A 17,334-nucleotide genomic window follows, 5' to 3' on the forward strand; every position below is an offset into this window, starting at 1 on the left:
CTTTTGTATTTCTTATTCCAGGAAATGCTTTACTGGTCCATCCAGTCACTGAACAAGAGGCCACTACCGTGAACATTTTATTGCCAGGGTCAGATGAGGTAAAAGTAACTCAGAACCAGCTCTGATGTTTGAATCAAAGAAAGTGTATTAACTCCTGTCTCATAAGTCCTCATCTATCTCAGCATAACCAATAAGCAAGAGAGCTGTTAGCAGCAACCCCAGTCCTCTTTTCATGGTCTCCGATCCCCCTGTGTCTGTCTTTTGCACAGCAATCTCTGTACTCTTTACACACAGACTGTGCTCTCAGGGCTGGTACACAGAACTATTAATTTCAATCCCTCTTCAAGCCCCACCCTGCTCTGACACCTCGTTAGAATTATTATTATGGGAAACCACCAGACACTAATTCAAGGGTGGGCGAAATATGGCCTGCAGGCAGGATCCAGTTTAACAAACCTTCAGATCCAGCCTGACACCGCCCTGCAGCCCAGCGGGACCCTCAGATTGCCACACCCCTGTAACGTTGCTCAGAGCGGCCATCTGTCAGGACTTTGTGTGCTTGCCCCCTGCCCTCAGCACAATCTCACGTCTCTCATCGCATGGGGCAGGCCAATGGGAGCTGGATGGGCTGTGCTTGTAGCATAGGCAGCATGTGGAGAGCCCCTCCCAGAGGGATGCACAATGTGCAAACACACCCGCCCCTCTGCATGTCGCCTGGGGGCAGAGCAGTCAGAAATCTTGCCTAAGGATGCTACTGGGCTGCTGGCTGAGAGCTGCCTAGGTTAAGCACCTCCCAGCCAAAGCCTGCACAAGGCACCCACCCCCTAACTCCCTGCCCTAGGTCATAACCCATACCCTCTGCACCTGTTCATGTACCCCTGCTGCATGCCACAATCCCCTTTTAGACCCTACACCCCAATGCCTTGCCCCAGGTCACAACCTCCTCCTTCGTCCAAACTCCCTCCCGCACTCCACACTCCTTCCTGCACAACAAGCCGCTAGCCAGAATTTCCTTGTGTACCCAAACACCAGCTCAGACCCTGCACCTTCTTCATTAATATCATAGAGGAGTGCAGCCCTTGACCACCTACCAATTTCTTGGTGTGCCCCCCCCGATTCAAAATAATTGCCCATCATTGCACTAATGTAATCATAAATTGTTTTATTAAATTCCAAGGCCAAGTGATACTGATCCAATTGGTCTAATCCTGCCTACAAAGCCTAAATAGAAGCAATTTAATATATCCAAGCAGTAACAAAACATTTATAGGTATTTGATCAAGATACTTACAACTGAACTAAACCCAGGGCTGTTAAGATCTGTATTGAATGGTTCCAATGTGGTCAGGTAGGTATTATCAGTGCACCCTTTAAGAGTTTACTTTTTATGCCCTTTTAACAAACAAGTTGCCAATTGTTGTGACTTCAGGTAGAATCCAGTTTGAGACAGTTTACCTCTATTTCCAGTCTTAAGACAGATAAAATGTACTGCTTCTTTTCTTCCCAAGGCCTTTCCTTCCCCTTTAGCTAGCCAACACTTTCCCCTTAGTGTCTAGGTTCATGCAGGCTTTAATACTGATGTATGAGTGGGGAAGAGCCATCGTGGCTCATTTAAAACAAATTATCTTTGTTTCATTTAAAACCATCTGCAGTCATTCTGTCACAAGCTTTGTTTTTAGAAACTTTCCCTTATCTCACTAGTTATTCTTTGGAACAAATGTCCTCTCTACTTCATTCCTGCTGACCTTATTATTTACTATTTTCAAGGCCTTCCTTCTACTTGCTAGTCTGAGCCTTTCTTTACACCACACATATTTCCTTAACCAAACTTAAGCTAAATGTAATTATTTATTTTTATACTTATCCTACACCTCTGCAGCACGCTAGGGCTATGTCTACACTAGTGAGTGTTTTTGAGAAAGCCAGGGCTCTTTTGAAAAATCCTGCAGCATGGCTACACACAATGCGGTCTTTCAACATTAAGTCAGAAGAACCCAGCACTTTTTCAGGCAGCGTTCTTCCGCTCCCAGATGAGGAAGAGCGCCTTTTTCCGAAAGATTCTTTCAGGAAAAAAATGTGTGTGTACACCCCGGGGGGGCCTTACTAATTGAATTTCCTTTTCTTAGGGTTAATTACTCATTTATGTGCCAGGAAGGGGTCAAATTTTGGAACACAGGATAGGGAAAACATTTGAGTTGAGCCTGAGGGACAAGACATGGGAGGTGGATGTCAGAGGAAAGATACAAGGAGAGGAACTTAAATAATTTTTTTCTTACAATTTTGCTGTGTGCCTGACTCCTTGATTACTTTGCTTGAATATTATATTGTTTTCACCTACCAGTTTTCTAGACTGCGTGCTCTTCAGAATTGGTATTGCCATTTCAGCATCTAACACATGTTGGACACTACCTCACTCAAAATAATAATCAGGCAAGCACTGCAGCACACACTGTTTGTTGTTCCATGATTAGGTGTCCTGGGTAAGCACAGCAAGCTCTCTGATAACACTTATAAAAAGTCAGTACCTCTCTGAAAAGCAAATAGTTCATCCACATGAGGGCAGTGCAATGTGCTTCTGTGCAGAAGACGTGGTTTCAGAATCAGAAGTTGATGAGATGGTCCTTTAAGAGATTACTTCAAATTCCACAACTGATTATTGACTCAATTTTTCTCAGCATCATAAGTCATTAGATTTGCCAGATGCCCCAAGAATCAGCTTTGATGAATGCAACTTGTTGCACTGAGTAGAAGCTTGAGATCTAATTTTGGAGGCAGATGAAAGGAAAGATGAGACGAAAAGGAGAGGCGGGAATAGCCTTCAGTATGAAAGGTCAAGTAAAAGCCTGTGGGCTTCCCTAGTATGTCTCAGGAACTAGGAGTTCTTGGATCGCTGTGCTTAAGATAAGGCAGAATATATAACTATGGGAGAGATTGCTTAGGGTATCTCTCAGGAAGCTTTGATAAACACTACTTTAGTTAAAATTTGAATACGAATTCACTGCCTACCATGGCTGTAACCGCTAATCCTGTCAGAGACAGAGGCATGTGGGGCTTTGTACGGTAATTTTCAATTACCTATTATAGCAGCCTGATTTGGAACATCCCTATAAATTCAGTTTAATATGACGTCTAGGTTGGAGTTATTTTGTTTGGCTCACTTTAGTTCCCAGCTAATAGATAAAAGTCCACATTGACTTGCTTTGTACAGTGTTTACTCAACAGGTAACATCAGGAACTGAATAACCTTACACTGGGGGCATGATCTCTTAAGGACAATGTGAAAATACATGCTGTTGTGGGAGCCTGAAAATGCATTTGACTTTTGGTGCACTAGAAGATTTCAGTTGTCGAACCAGCCTCACAAGTACTAAACACTGAACTGAAAAGCCCTTTCAATCAATATAAAAAGAATTTTGGTTGTGATCAAATTCACAAGAAATAGACTATCCATTCCTGTTGTCTCTTAGACTCATTCCAAAGTCCTTGAAGCCAAATAAAGCTGGCACTGTGGACTAAAGTGAGCTGGCCATTAGCCCCTACCTCAGAACACAAGTTGGAGGTCTATGGAAAAATATTTAGATTTTATGGTACAAATGTGCTTGCACTGAATTTGTTTCTCACAGTATTTTTTAAAAGTTTCATTATTTTGTAAATGACTCTGCTGCAGAGCACCTCCAGCAGCTCTGAAACCTATTAGAGTAAATGCAAGTTCTAGAAATGTCATTCTCCATTTCATGTATCTGTGTAGTACCCATTTGCTAAGTCTCATGGAAGGATCATTGGACTCAGCAGACTAAATGCTATTGCTTGCATCACAGGAATACAGTAAAAGATGGTGACGGCCAGAAATGAAATCACAAAGCAAATGCCCCAACAGAAGTATTAGATCTTTCCATAATATGTATCTTATGTTTTTTCCTTCTGCTTTTTCCCTGGTGTAGGTTTGGTATGACTTCAGAAGCTTTAGACGACTCGACTGTCCAGGCACTCTGAAGATGCCAGTAACAATAGAGAATGTACACTTCTGATTTGTAATATTGCTTTCACTGGGTTGAGAGATTAAAATAGATTCTCTCTCAAACACTCTCAAATCAATGTAGTAACATTAGACTATGGCACTGCAAGGAGAATTAAAATAGCTTCTGTGGAGAGGAAAAAAAAATAGACCCTGTCTGAATGCTAGGCAACATAGTGCAAGCTAAGAAACAGGAGTGTGATGCTGTGAGCACTGTAGCCTCAAGTAGATCTAAAAGAAGCTAATAATTCCACCTCCAAATCACCACCTACTTAGAAGGTGTATTTAGTACAAATGCTGAAAGTGCAAAGAGCATTTCAACTGTGTTTATAGCTAAGGAGGGGTTCAGTTGGACAGCCTCACATTTCTAGGTGGGACTTCCAACTGTTCTACCACTATGTGAACGTTAGCACTGGACTCTCAGTGCCCATTATCCATGTAAATTATAGCAACTCTTGTTATACAGAAGAGCGATGGCCCCTCTGTCAGTATCCCCTGTCCTTCATTCAGATGGATCCTGTTACACCATGGCCCTGACATATTCGTTTTTTTGAGAAGCCAGCACCGTACTGGGTAGTATACACTCTCAACAAATGTCCCTGGGATGATTTTGCAACAGGAATAGCTCAGGGGAAGATGTCTTGTAAGCAGAATTGAGTTTCCTGTGGGTGATAAGAAGCAGATGCTAATTTCAAATATACTGAAATAAAATTATTAGAGAGTAGCACTATGATTTCCACACTTAAATTTTTCTACTCTGGTTTTGCCATTGGCAGATTCCAGTGTTCCAGCGAGGAGGGAGTGTGGTGTCCCTTAAAACCGCAGTGGGAAGATCCACTGAATGGATGGCAGATACTTCTTATGAACTCCATGTTGCTCTGGACTCCAAGGTACTCTGCGATTACATTTAGTTTACACTTGTCTTTTTCTCCATTACTCTTGTCACGTCTGGTTTCATCACGTTTGTCCCTGCTCCTCCTGGTTCTCTGCAGCCTCTTCCTTTAGCATCCTGGCCTGCATTATAGGGCACAGGATGGTTCCTTCTGCCTGTTCAACCAGCACAGCGTGGTCCTTGACTATACGCCAGCAAGACGAGTCAGTCTCCTTCAGATTGCTGTGGAGAAACTTGTCTCTCTCCTCACTTGCCTGAGCTGTTCTCCTTGTACTAGGGTTCATGCCAGAGCACAGGCAAACAGGCTGTTCATTTCAGCATGAGACTATAGGATTTCTGCACAAGTAGAGAATTTCTTGACCTTCCCTTTGCCCTTCTTCTCCTTGTCAGCCACCCTCCAGAAGTTTACAGAAAGAAGAAGGGTGGCGGATTGCCTCAGGCCACAAACTTCCTCTTCAGTCCCAGAGAGAATGAATTCAGCAGCTGTCCTGTAAACACAACCCAATAATGGAAAGTATTGCACGGACCCCCAGAATGAATTTATAAAACCATAACATCCAGAATACATCTTAAATAATACTGGATTGCTCTTCAAAAGTTGTGTTTTAGCCTAACAGAGATTATAAGGTTTCTAGCAGCTTCTGACTACTAATCTCAGCAAATAATGATGCTTATTTTCAGCTTCATTGTCCAATGCTCAGACTTCTATTAATTTGTTCTACATCTGATGTATTTCATAGGGCTCTGCAGTAGGTGAGTTCTATCTAGATGATGGGCATTCATTTCAGTACCTTCATAAGAAGCAGTTCCTGCACAGGAAATTCACTTTCCACAAGAATGTTTTTTCTTCCAGGTAATAATAACTGTTGCAAGTAAAAATCCCCATAAAAGGAAGTATGTTTTATAATTCATTTTACTTAGCAGTAAATGCATAAGAGTTACTCTTGTCCACTGCTCAAGAACAGAGAGTTTGCATGCAAAAGTGGAGAGATAAGTGTGCAGTCCAGTTATGGCTGTATTTGGAATACTGGTTTCAGGTCTGGTTCACACTGTTCAGGAATGATACAGATTTACTAAATTAATATAACAAAGGGCAGCAGCGAGGATCCAAGGATTAAAGAGTAAGGTGTATAGGGAGACTGAGGAAGTTAAATAGACAGATTTGCAAAGAGAGAACACTTAGGGGATATGCTCATTTTATGAATAGCTTTAGGAGAACCATATCAATGAAAACTATGCTCTGAGATTACAAATAATGGTACAATGAATAGCAATACTTATTAGCAATGAAGCCAAGGAAGGAAGTGCTGAAATATATTGAGAAAATTTATGTCAATAGAAGAGTAGCATAGAATAATGAAGAGGTAAGCCAGGCATGTTAAATACCAAAAATACCCACAGCTGCTTGTAAGTAAGTAGATGTCCAAATATGTCACTCCCAGACTTACACCAACTTCTGTACCAACATTTGTTGTTCAAATGGACATGATACACCGTCATTAATCTACAGTTTTTCTTCTTATTCCTTCTAACCTCAAGTATGAGTTATAGATCTATGCCACAAAACTTACTGTACAGCAGGACTAGGGCGACAATATCTCCCTGTCCCAAATACAGGACAGGGAGCTATGGCGGGGAGGGGTGGCTCCTCCCGGCTCCATCAAGCCCCAGGGAGCTGGGAAGGAGGCAGCAGCTGCTGAGCCCCTTGGTGGCCTTGGGAAAGCAGCAGCCGCTGGCCCTTCCCAGGAGACCCGGAGAAGTGGCAGGGATGCAGCAGCCGCCCACATTCCCCCACTTCCCTGAGGCTTGGGGAAGTCACTTCCACCAGCAGGTGGGGGGGGCGGGGAGGACCCACGTATGGGACAATTAATCCCTTTTAAAAAGTAAGTCGGGACACCGTTTTGACGTCCCAAATACAGAACTGTCCCACCGAATACGGGACGGATGGTCAGCCTTTGCAAGACCATAGAGTGGCATGGGTAGCTAAACACAGATCAGTCTCCTCAATACAAGTATGAGTGAATCACATAGATTGGCCCTCCATGGTTTGTATCCATTTAAGTCATTTTCAGATGCCATTCAGTAACCAGGGTCTTGTGAAACCCACTTCTGCACCCATTAGGCAGTTGGTAATCAAGTGTGTGTGTGGGGGGGGCGGGGGAATGACACCTGCTTCAAGAAAAAGAACGTCAGGGAAAATAAACTGTGTTGGGACCCTGCCGTAAGAGACTGTAGTAATGGTTTGTCCCTCCAAGTTTCATACCTGGGTTGGCTCTCCAACCACAGGCAGAAACTACTGGGTCTGAGAATGTTTCGTTCTCTTTTTCAGCTGTGCTGATGAAATTGGGCAATACCACACAAAATGTGTAGTTGAACAGGTACTCATTCTGGGAGTTGAAAAGAAGCCCACGTCTGTGACAGCCAGGCTTCACGGTAAGAGAGGAAAGTCAGACCTGAGTGGTCCCGGACCAGGGATTTTGCCAGACCTGGGGAGGCCAATGCCCCCCTGCTAACCTGCGCCTGGGCTCCCCTCCCAGCTGTCGCCCTTGGCTCCCCCAGCCCTACTGCAGGCTCCCCAGCCATGGCTCGGCTGCCAGCTGCCATTTCCTGGACCCAGCCATGACTTCTCAGCTGCCTGTTGCTGGCTGCCGGCTCCCAGCCCCAGCCACAGCTTCCCTGGGCCTCAGTCATGAGCTGCCATGAGCCACCGGCCTGGGCTGCTGGCTTTCCAGCCTTGGCCACTGCTCCTGGGATGAGGCTGTGTCATTGCTGCTCCTGGGCCTGGGCTCCCTGGCTGCTCCTGGCCCCCTCTTGCTGCCAGCCCAGCTGTGGCTGCCCGGCCCTGGGCTCCAGCTGCTGATCTAGCTAGCCCCTCCTCTTCCCAGCCCCAGGACTCTCTGGTCCTGGAACATCCATGGTCCAATGTTGCCAGACAAGAAAATCCTGGATTTCAGAGTTTCAACCTATACTATTTCCCATACTTACTGTTCTCTTTTTAATGTCATGATCAGCCATCTTTAATTAGTGCTACTATTTTAATAACATTAAAAAAAACCAGAAGTAAAGTATAGACACAGCTAGAGACAGTTACATTAATATAGTCATACCTGAGGGTTAAATTCAGATAACCTCATATCAAAGAGCATGCAGCTGGAGATACAGTTTAAAACTAAAAGAACAATTAGACCTTCAAATAGGATGGGCCAGATTGGTCCAAGAAAGAAAATGTGCTGGCGAGAACAAAACTTGCTTACCCAGGGGGGTTCACAGACTCTGACAGCGTACAGCCCACTGATCTATACAAGGGAAAGCGAGTGGAATTTGCACAGAGGACCTGTCCTTCCAGGCACCTCCCTTTACCATTTGGGAATCATACTATGCTTGGTTCTGCCTGCACTTGTCTCTACCCCGTGCAGGCACAAAAAGCAACAGTTAATTCAGAAACAAGCCTTCACTTTTGCTGTAATTTCTGTGGGAAAATGCTTGGGTATGTCAGAGGATTCAGAATGGCAGCGTCCCTCCCAAAAAATCCATGGAGCCCCAAACATGTTTGTAGAGCTAGAGTGATTAGGGTTATTTTGAAATAACTACCCTTGCGCCTACACGACACAACCACTATTTCAAAACTGGTAACCCTCATTGGCTGTGGCTACGCTGCCCCACCCTTTCAAAAGGGGCATGCAAATATGGCTGATCAGAAATGCAAATGAGGCCTGGATTTAAATATCTCATGCCTCATTTGCATACTCACGCAGAATCTCATTTCCGAAAGAGCTGATTTCAAAAGCCAAAACAGAGGTAGATGGGGCTCATTCGAAAGGCAACCCCGCTTTCAAAAGCCCCCTCTTCTTAATCTTTTTCAGGAAGGAAGAGACAGTGCAGCCACAGCCTATATGTGCAGAAAATATAGTTCAAAATATTGCATTTTTGTGTGTAGCAGTATTATTTCAAAATAGTTATTCTGGAATAGCTTATTTCAGAGTAAGGCTGCTGTGTAGACAGACCCTTAGACTTTGATGCACCCTTAACATGTAAGCCGCGTCTACACGTGCACGCTACTTCGAAGTAGCGGCACCAACTTCGAAATAGCTCCCGTCACGGCTACACGTGTTGGGCACTATTTCGAAGTTAACTTCGACGTTAGGCAGCGAGACGTCGAAGTCGCTAACCCCATGAGGGGATGGGAATAGCGCCCTACTTCGACGCTCAACGTCGAAGTAGGGACCCTGTAGACGATCCGCATCCCGCAACATCGAAATAGTGGGGTCCTCCATGGCGGCCATCAGCTGAGGGGTTGAGAGACGCTCTCTCTCCAGCCCCTGCGGGGCTCTGTGGTCACCGTGTGCAGCAGCCCTTAGCCCAGGGCTTCTGGCTGCTGCTGCGGCAGCTGGGGATCCATGCTGCATGCACAGGGTCTGCAACTAGTTGTCAGCTCTGTGTATCTTGTGTTGTTTAGTGCAAGTGTGTCTGGGAGGGGCCCTTTAAGGGAGCGGCTTGCTGTTGAGTCCGCCCTGTGACCCTGTCTGCAGCTGTTCCTGGCACCCTTATTTCGATGTGTGCTACTTTGGCGTGTAGACGTTCCCTCGCAGTGCCTATTTCGATGTGGTGCTGCCCAACGTCGACATTGCCAGCCCTGGGGGACGTGTAGACGCTATTCATCGAAATAGCTTATTTCGAAATAATAAGCTATTTCGATGTAGCATGCACGTGTAGACGTAGACGTAGAGTCCAGCTGTCACCAGTTATTGCTCACCTTTTATCATGTTCATGCCTAACAGAGAGTAAGAGACATGACAGTCATATATAACTTTGTTCAAAAGGGGTTTTCTTAGAGTAAATCATAGACTCTCTCTCTTGTCCTATTGCAATGCAGATGGGAGAGACAAAGAAGTGATTTTTACATATGATACCAAGACCTCCATGTTGATGCTGGAACAACTATTATTGAATATTGGTGCTGACTGGGAAATTCACATCAAGTGAGAGGAAAAACTGCATCTTCTGGGAACGGGATGAAAAGTTGAAAGGAAAGGGTTTTGATGGACTTGAATTGTTCTCTTGAATATGAATAGTTTAAAATAATTTAAGCAGGATTATCACAGCCCCAAGCTAATCTTTCTTAACACTTTCTTTTAAAAGATTCTTTTGATTTAGATTTGACAAGCCCTTCCCAGATCACTGCTTGGCAAAAGCGGCAGAAATGAGGCTATGTCACTGGAGAAGCTTCATCGCTGGCTTCATTTTAGCAAACAGGATTTTGCAGGCCGTGGACTAAATTCTGCCCTGACTTGCATCCATGATTGGGCCTGGTTTTCAAGATCTGAAGCCCAAGAGTTTTTAATCTTAAGGCAATTTTGTAAGTGTCCGCAAATCACTGCTATCTTGGCTGGTCCACAAACAGGGAATTTTGGAGAAGGTGGAAAGAAAGAATCCTGCATCAGCTCAATCAAACAGCACCAATAAATCTATGCCAAATGCAAAGGATTAAAATTTATGTGAAAGACACTGCGTACAAATCTATTTTGGACAGAACCAATGTGAATGAACATGTTTACTTCTGTTACAAGCATTCCCCTTCTGTCCCTACAACACCTAGTCCAAAAGCTGAGGAATAACCATATCACCTGCTTACAGGAAAGCAAATAACAGAGCTGAGTGAACAGTTCAACAGTTGAATGTGAACTCAGGCCAAAGTTAAGGTTTGGGAGGAAAGGATGTGCCAGGTGATGTGCGTGAATGAGAGATAATGTGGGAATGGGGAAATCATATAAAATATTTATTTCTAGACTCTCTCTAAAATTTAGATTTTTTAAATGGTGCCTAATTTTTATATTTATATAGGATAATATTGGGTATGGATATTAGCTGGATTCCCATAAACACTTTCCATCCTAATGCATCCCATAAACACTTTCCTCTTCTTTGTGTGATTGCTGATATTGATACCAGTTAGGTGGGCATGTACCACAAATAAGTTCATTAGAAAGTTTTTCTTTAGCAGCAACACCAGGTCAGCTGTCTAGCCCCATGGAGTGGTGCCTCCTAGGCACTCCATATATGACCCTGCCAACCCAGCACCTCCTCAGTTCTTCTTACCACTTTTGACAGTCATTGGAACTGTGGTGACTGGTCTTGCTAGTTCTCTGCATTTCCCTAGTTTCACTTTAGAGCCGGATCTCCAGTCCCTCCATCTCAAATCTTGGAAGCTTCCTGGTTAAACCCCGTAGAACGCCCGTGTGCAGAACCAATAACAGAGGCATAACTCTGACCCGACTGCCAAGGTGAGACTTACGAATCACCTAACTGGAATTGAGATGAGCAATCACTGGAAGAAGAAAAACAATTACTCACCTTCTCATAACTCTCATTCTTCGGGATGTGTTGCTTATGTCCATTCCAAACCCACCACCTTACCCTCTGTCAGGATAAACAGCAAGAAGGAACTGGGGAAGTGCCAGACCAGCAGGGTCATACACTGAGCACCACGGAGACATCATTCCAAGCGTCTCCACGGCCAATACAAAGGGTGCTGCTAAGAGAGAAACGTTCCAATGACAGGCACACAGTACGCACATATGAACCCAACTGAAATGGGTATGAGCAGCGCATCTCGAAGAACAGCAGGTACGAAGTGAGTATTTGTTCTCCCCACCCCACCCCCATCAACCTCATCCACTCCTCAGTGTGTTTTGTTTAGAGGCAGGAGGATTGCTGCGGTTTTATTTGAATGAGTACCAGTTGTTTAAATCAGGTGGGTATAAAAGGCCTTCACAAGTGAAGCTCTGCTTTTACTGATCTTATGAGGCCTATTAAAACAGGGCTCCCTTCCTGCTGATTTTAGCGAGTCCTTGGGAGCCGGGGTGGGGTTGTGTTCATGTAGGTATGAATGCATGCAGGAAAGACAAAGTGCTTTTACCTTAGTGAGATGAGACTGGAGAATGGGACTGGTGGAGACTGTTCCACCCTGAAAACTTGAAAATGCTTACAATTTTCAGTTTTACCATATAAAAATGTTAAGCATTTTAAAGTTTTAACATATTTCAAAGACCTTGCTTTTACCTTGTCTTCTGCTCCCACCCCTCTGCACGCACTCCTCCTGCCTTCCAGAGTCCCCTCTTTCACGACCATGCTACATAGCCATGCAACTGTACCCCTCCACCCCCAGTCTATGCCTCTCCCACACCCCCATCAGTGCTCAGTAGTTAAACTGTTTCCCTAGCCCTTTTGTTGCAAGTCAAACGTTATTTAAGAACAAGTTCTGATACAAACCTGTGAGTGAAGACAGTGGGTTTATGGATATAAGAGAGCAGAATTCACTCCATTCTTTTAGCAAAAGGGAAAGACTAGGAAACAGTTGAAAATATCTGAAGAGATAAGGCTAGTATGCGCCATAGCGTGGGGGTGTATGGGAGTCGAGAGATGATCGTTAACTCCACCTTTACCAGCAAATACCAACAATTTTGTACATCTGCCAGCTCTTCCCACTAGGCATACACAGTGCTTAGTCAATCAGTTCCACCTGCTGCAGTTTATTTTCTGTAGGGGATTTCTGGGCGTGCCAAGTTTCAACACGCAACAAACTGTTACCATTATATTTTAAACAACTGACTGCAAGTGATTCAAGCAAGCCTGTTCCACATGGGACCCTGAAGATCTACCTGCTCTTTATTCTAAGGAACCATCATTACTCTCCGGCCTCTTCAAAATTATATGCCCCCTTCAAATAGCTATGATCAGAGAAACTTTGACTCAAACACTAAATGTGGGGATCCAGAAGATTTCTGTGTAAATCACAGTTGAGCCAATCTTTGTCTGGTGACTCATGGTCAATCCTCTGCCTCCATGAGTTGCAAACAGTCCTATTTGAAACCAAGAGGATTTCACTGAGCTGAGCTTCCCAGTGGACATAAGTGACAAAAGGAGGGTCAAATTCCAGTCTTCGTTAGGCCAATGTAAACTCTTTACTGAGGGCAAAATTTGGTTAACTCTAAAACAATTATCTCCCTACCTCAAAACTTAGGTTTAAAAAAAAAAACAAAACTGGCCTTCTTTCAAGACATAAGGGGCCTGACTCTCCTCTTTCTCACTGATCTTATATGGGATAACTCAACTGAGTTCAGCAAAGTCACTCCCGATTTACACCAGGATAAGTGACAGGTGAATCAGGCCCTAGCTTGCTAACAGTTTATGAGTTTTACGTAAAACCTATTTCTTAATAGAGTTCCTTGTTGCTTCCTGCTTCTGAAGCTGATGTGCCTGCTGTTGCTGGTGTGTGTTTTACATTCCATTAGACTGCTACAGGCATTTTACCTTGATCTATGAAGTGTGAAGGAAGAGATAATAAATTAACAAAGGTTATGTTCATCGTGAAATGAATCATATGCCTTATTTCCTCCATCCTTCCTCCCATCGTGGAGATCCACACATAAGCTCCATTTTAGTACAAAGTGGAGGCTGTATAACTGTCTACTGATAGGAAGGCTATGCCAGTGGTGGATTAACATAAGGGCAAAAGGGGTAGTTGCCCCAGGGCCCCCTGGCTAAAGGGGTCCCAAGGCTCCATAACTCCCATTTTCTTTAAACAATTCACTTTAATGGAACAAAAGGAATGTGTCATGTCATTATTTTAAAATTGTAATTAAGTGTAATTTTATTATGCATCACAAGTAATAATATGCATGAATAGATTTTAAAGTATAAATGACAACATTCTCATATTCAAAATAGTGCCAGCTAACTGGTTCCAACCTCCTTAAAACAGCAGAGTTGGCAATACACCAAGTTGGACCATATTTGTGCCTGTCATGTGGGGTTGGTCTCCCATTTATATATATTATTTTCAAGAACATCTTGCACAGTACGCCTTCACTTCAGTTAATCCATGAAGAACAGAATGAGGTTAAAAGAAAGATGAATCTGTCCACCTACCTCTACCTACAGGTGCAGTGGATCTGGTTTAATTTAGCCATTGGCCTACTGGCTATCTCAAAAATTTAAAGCAAAGAAACAGCTAATTCCAGATCAGTACATCAATCAGCCATCAGCCTCTGGATGCACTCTGCACAGATGTAAATTATAAGTCATATGGATAATTCCCCATTTTATTGAAGGCCTCCTGGAAAGTATCATTTTGTGGCACCAAAACTATGTTTGATTTCATAATGTTGCCACAAGATTGTGCCAGAGAATTTCACTAAGATGGGACTTTTTTTGAAAAAAAGAGTGTGTGGTGTACGCCTACAGCTTGGTTAATGGAGACATTCAGCCTATGGATTTAGGATGCATTCAAATCTCATACCAGCTTTCTTGATTGCTTTTTTTTAAAAAAGCTAGAATGTATAACTCTCTTGCCAAAACAATGAACTTTTTGTTTGATGCTAATTCATATTTGTGCATGAGATCCACCCTCCCATCATTTCAAATACCAGATCCCTTTCTGAATATTTGTATTAGTACACATAGAAGTCCGAATCCAGAGGACAAACAAAACTTTAATGAGTTCCAGAATGCTGACACCAGTACCACTATGCTACAGCAGCACACTTGGCATAGCAATGAGGTCATCAAATATAGCACACTGCTTCTAGGATTTCCATTTGCTTTACTGCCAATACACAGCTCTGCTTGCGTGACGATAGTTAAGTGAATTTTTGTACTGGAGGAAAACAAAACCTGAAGACAAACATGCCCACGGAGAAGTCAGTGTTTCAAAGTAATAAGAGTTGTCTGCAATCTGGCTACTCCTGATGTTATCTGGAAAGAGAGCACAACATTCCTCACAAGGATCTCCTGCAAAGCCTTTTCCAATATGAGCCCAACAAAATTCATGGCCAAATGGAAAGAGGAAAGTGCTGCAGATAGACAGCCCATCTTGAGACAGCTGCTTTCAGGAAATTTCTACAGGCAGCTGATGTTTTCAGATTCCCCTTTCTATTTTGTATAAGTACCTTAAGTACTTCTTACTTGGGTAGAAGGGCTGCAGTAGAGGAGGGGGCAGGGAAGAGGGGAAATCATGTGCCCATACAACAACTGTTAGTACCTTGGAGATTACTAAAGAGGTTATTCAGACTCACAGACTGCATTACTTATATGATGTGAAACCTGAGTGGATCTACAAGAGTTGCTTCTTGAGCTTTAAAGATTATTTGCATCCACATGACTTGATGCAATTAATGCCGGTGAACTAAGAACCATACGTGAAAAAACACTCTTTTGGCAAACTTTTTATACACATGGTTTTAAGACATAAAAATGAGCTACAGCCCAGCCCCTTGTGTCACTGGCCCTAAGCATGTTGCCATATGATTTAAAATTTTTTGATTAAAGAAAATCTTAATGGTATAGGGTATATCCACCTTCAGATACACCGGTTATCCTTTACAGCTGGAGCTATAACACACAGGCAGAAATGAACAATACAGCCCTGTCTACACTAGCCAAAAACTTTGAAAGGGCCATGCGAATGGCCATTTCAAAGTTTACTAATGAAGCGCTGAAATACATGTTCAGCACCTCATTAGCATGCGGGTGGCCGTGGCACTTTGAAATTGATGCGGCTCGCCGCCACGTGTCTCGTCCAGACGAGGCTCCTTTTCGAAAGGACCCCACCTACTTCGAAGTCTCCTTATTCCTATGAGCAGATGGGAATAAGGGGACTTCAAAGTAGGTGGGGTCCTTTCGAAAAGGAGCCCTGTCCGGACGAGCCGCATCAATTTCAAAGTGCCGCGGCCGCCCGCATGCTAATGAGGAGCTGAATATGTATTTCAGCGCTTCATTAGTAAACTTCGAAATGGCCATTTGCATGGCCATTTCGAAGTTTTTGGCTAGTGTAGACACGGCCTACATGTTTAAAGATAAGGAGCCTGGCTTTTCACTTCACTTAATGCCAGCCATGGAATGTTTTCTAGTGACAAGAAATGGGTGAGTGTTTTCTCATTATATGCAAACACACGAAGTATTAACTGACAATTTGGGTCAGGGACAAAGACTTGAAATAAACATGAATTTAAAACAATAGAGCACATTTCATCAATAGATTGCAAAACATTTTCACAGAGAAGTACAAGTGTCTTGGGAAATGGAGATAACAACGTGAAATGATTGGGTGGCAAACCAGGGAACCAAGTCTGCTGATTATCAGTCCAGGGTCCTATCCATTAGATAACATCATCTGTCAAAAACATAATGTAATTTTTTTATCTGAATACAAAATTTTATCTTGAAAGATGACACCTTGCAGTGCACCTTTCATGTGAACAATTGTGCTGACATCAAGAAAGCTGTTCCATTTTTCATATGCATCTACATAAGAAAACCCATTTTTCCTCTTTCAGTAGAAAAGTTGGTGTGGACTTTTAAAACTAGAATCAAATAATTTAAACCTATTTACGCAGAAAAAATGCCAGGCGTGGTTCACTGTCAATTCATCTAATTATGTAATTTGGGGAATCTGACATACCTGGCTGTGCAGAATGCATTAATGGTTGAAAAAAAATCAGTTCTTCCAAGACTAAGGAATTCAAAGTCCTTCTATACTTACTGTACGCTACTAGGAATATGTTTTTTCCTAGATTTAAAGCAGCAGTTTTCAAACTGTCAGGGCCCCAGAATTCCTTGTGAACTGCGCACTTGTGCAGCCGCTCAGAAGAGATTCAAATGTTGCCCAGCAGATCAGAGCAGCACCCACAGTTGGGATTTTTGTTCCCAATGGTGGTGCACATTCAGACATGCCTCAGTGCACATAAAATTATTCCACACATGGATGGAAAAATCTGCACATAGAAGGAAAAGAGTAGAGGGACCATTGTTTGGGACCCTGTTTTAATAGGGTTGCCAAGTGGGGGAGAGACACCAGGGCCCATCTTTCATAGGGGACCAGAGCTCCAGCCACTGCTGTTACTGTTTTGGTGCTGGCGGCAGCCAGAGCTCTGGGCCCCTTTGAAGCATCGCAGCAGCACAGCTCCACATGGCTGGGGTGGGATCTCAGCATTGCCAGGACCCTGGCACTAAGGGCTGACTGCCTTGGGGCCCGCAGTGGCTGTCGGCCCCATTGGTTGGCTGCAGAGAGTGGTGATGGTGGTGAGATGGGGGGAAATACATGATTGACCTCAACGAGCTACATCATGATAAAAATTACACATTCCCTCTCCCCACTAGAGCTGGTTGAGTTGGGTATCTGAGTACAAAGACAAAACAAATGAGTAAAGTTAAATATCTGCATAAATCTCTGTTACATCAGGCCCCAACTTAATGATAAAGAACATGCTATGAAATGCTGTTTAAAGCCAATACATACACGTGCAGTTTCTATATTTTTTTGCAATCAGCCTACCTTCTCCGAGAACACGCCCTGAATAGGAAGAAACTGAATATCAAATTGACACGTATTCCCTCTCTCTCACCCCTTCTCTCTCCCTGTGTTTATTTT

At 43.5% G+C, this 17,334-nt stretch overlaps 1 protein-coding gene across 2 annotated transcripts in view; it reads left to right on the forward strand.

Annotated features, from left to right (window-relative positions):
• Positions 1 to 13,272, forward strand: part of GANC (glucosidase alpha, neutral C) — a 53,051-nt gene extending 39,779 nt beyond the window's left edge. The window contains exons 19-24 of one of the 2 annotated variants that reach the window (XM_074997064.1): positions 22 to 98; positions 3,942 to 4,016; positions 4,792 to 4,905; positions 5,648 to 5,760; positions 7,237 to 7,340; positions 9,781 to 13,272. In XM_074997064.1, the coding sequence (XP_074853165.1) occupies positions 22 to 98; positions 3,942 to 4,016; positions 4,792 to 4,905; positions 5,648 to 5,760; positions 7,237 to 7,340; positions 9,781 to 9,890 (593 nt within the window). In that variant the 3' untranslated portion in view covers positions 9,891 to 13,272. Of the gene's footprint in view, positions 1 to 21; positions 99 to 3,941; positions 4,017 to 4,791; positions 4,906 to 5,297; positions 5,433 to 5,647; positions 5,761 to 7,236; positions 7,341 to 9,780 lie in introns of those variants that run through there. The other variant, XM_074997065.1, reaches the window with a different exon arrangement.
• The last annotated feature ends 4,062 nt before the right edge of the window (positions 13,273 to 17,334 follow it).

This window comes from Carettochelys insculpta, chromosome 6 (genome assembly GCF_033958435.1).
Source record: "Carettochelys insculpta isolate YL-2023 chromosome 6, ASM3395843v1, whole genome shotgun sequence".
NCBI lineage: Eukaryota > Metazoa > Chordata > Testudines > Carettochelyidae > Carettochelys > Carettochelys insculpta.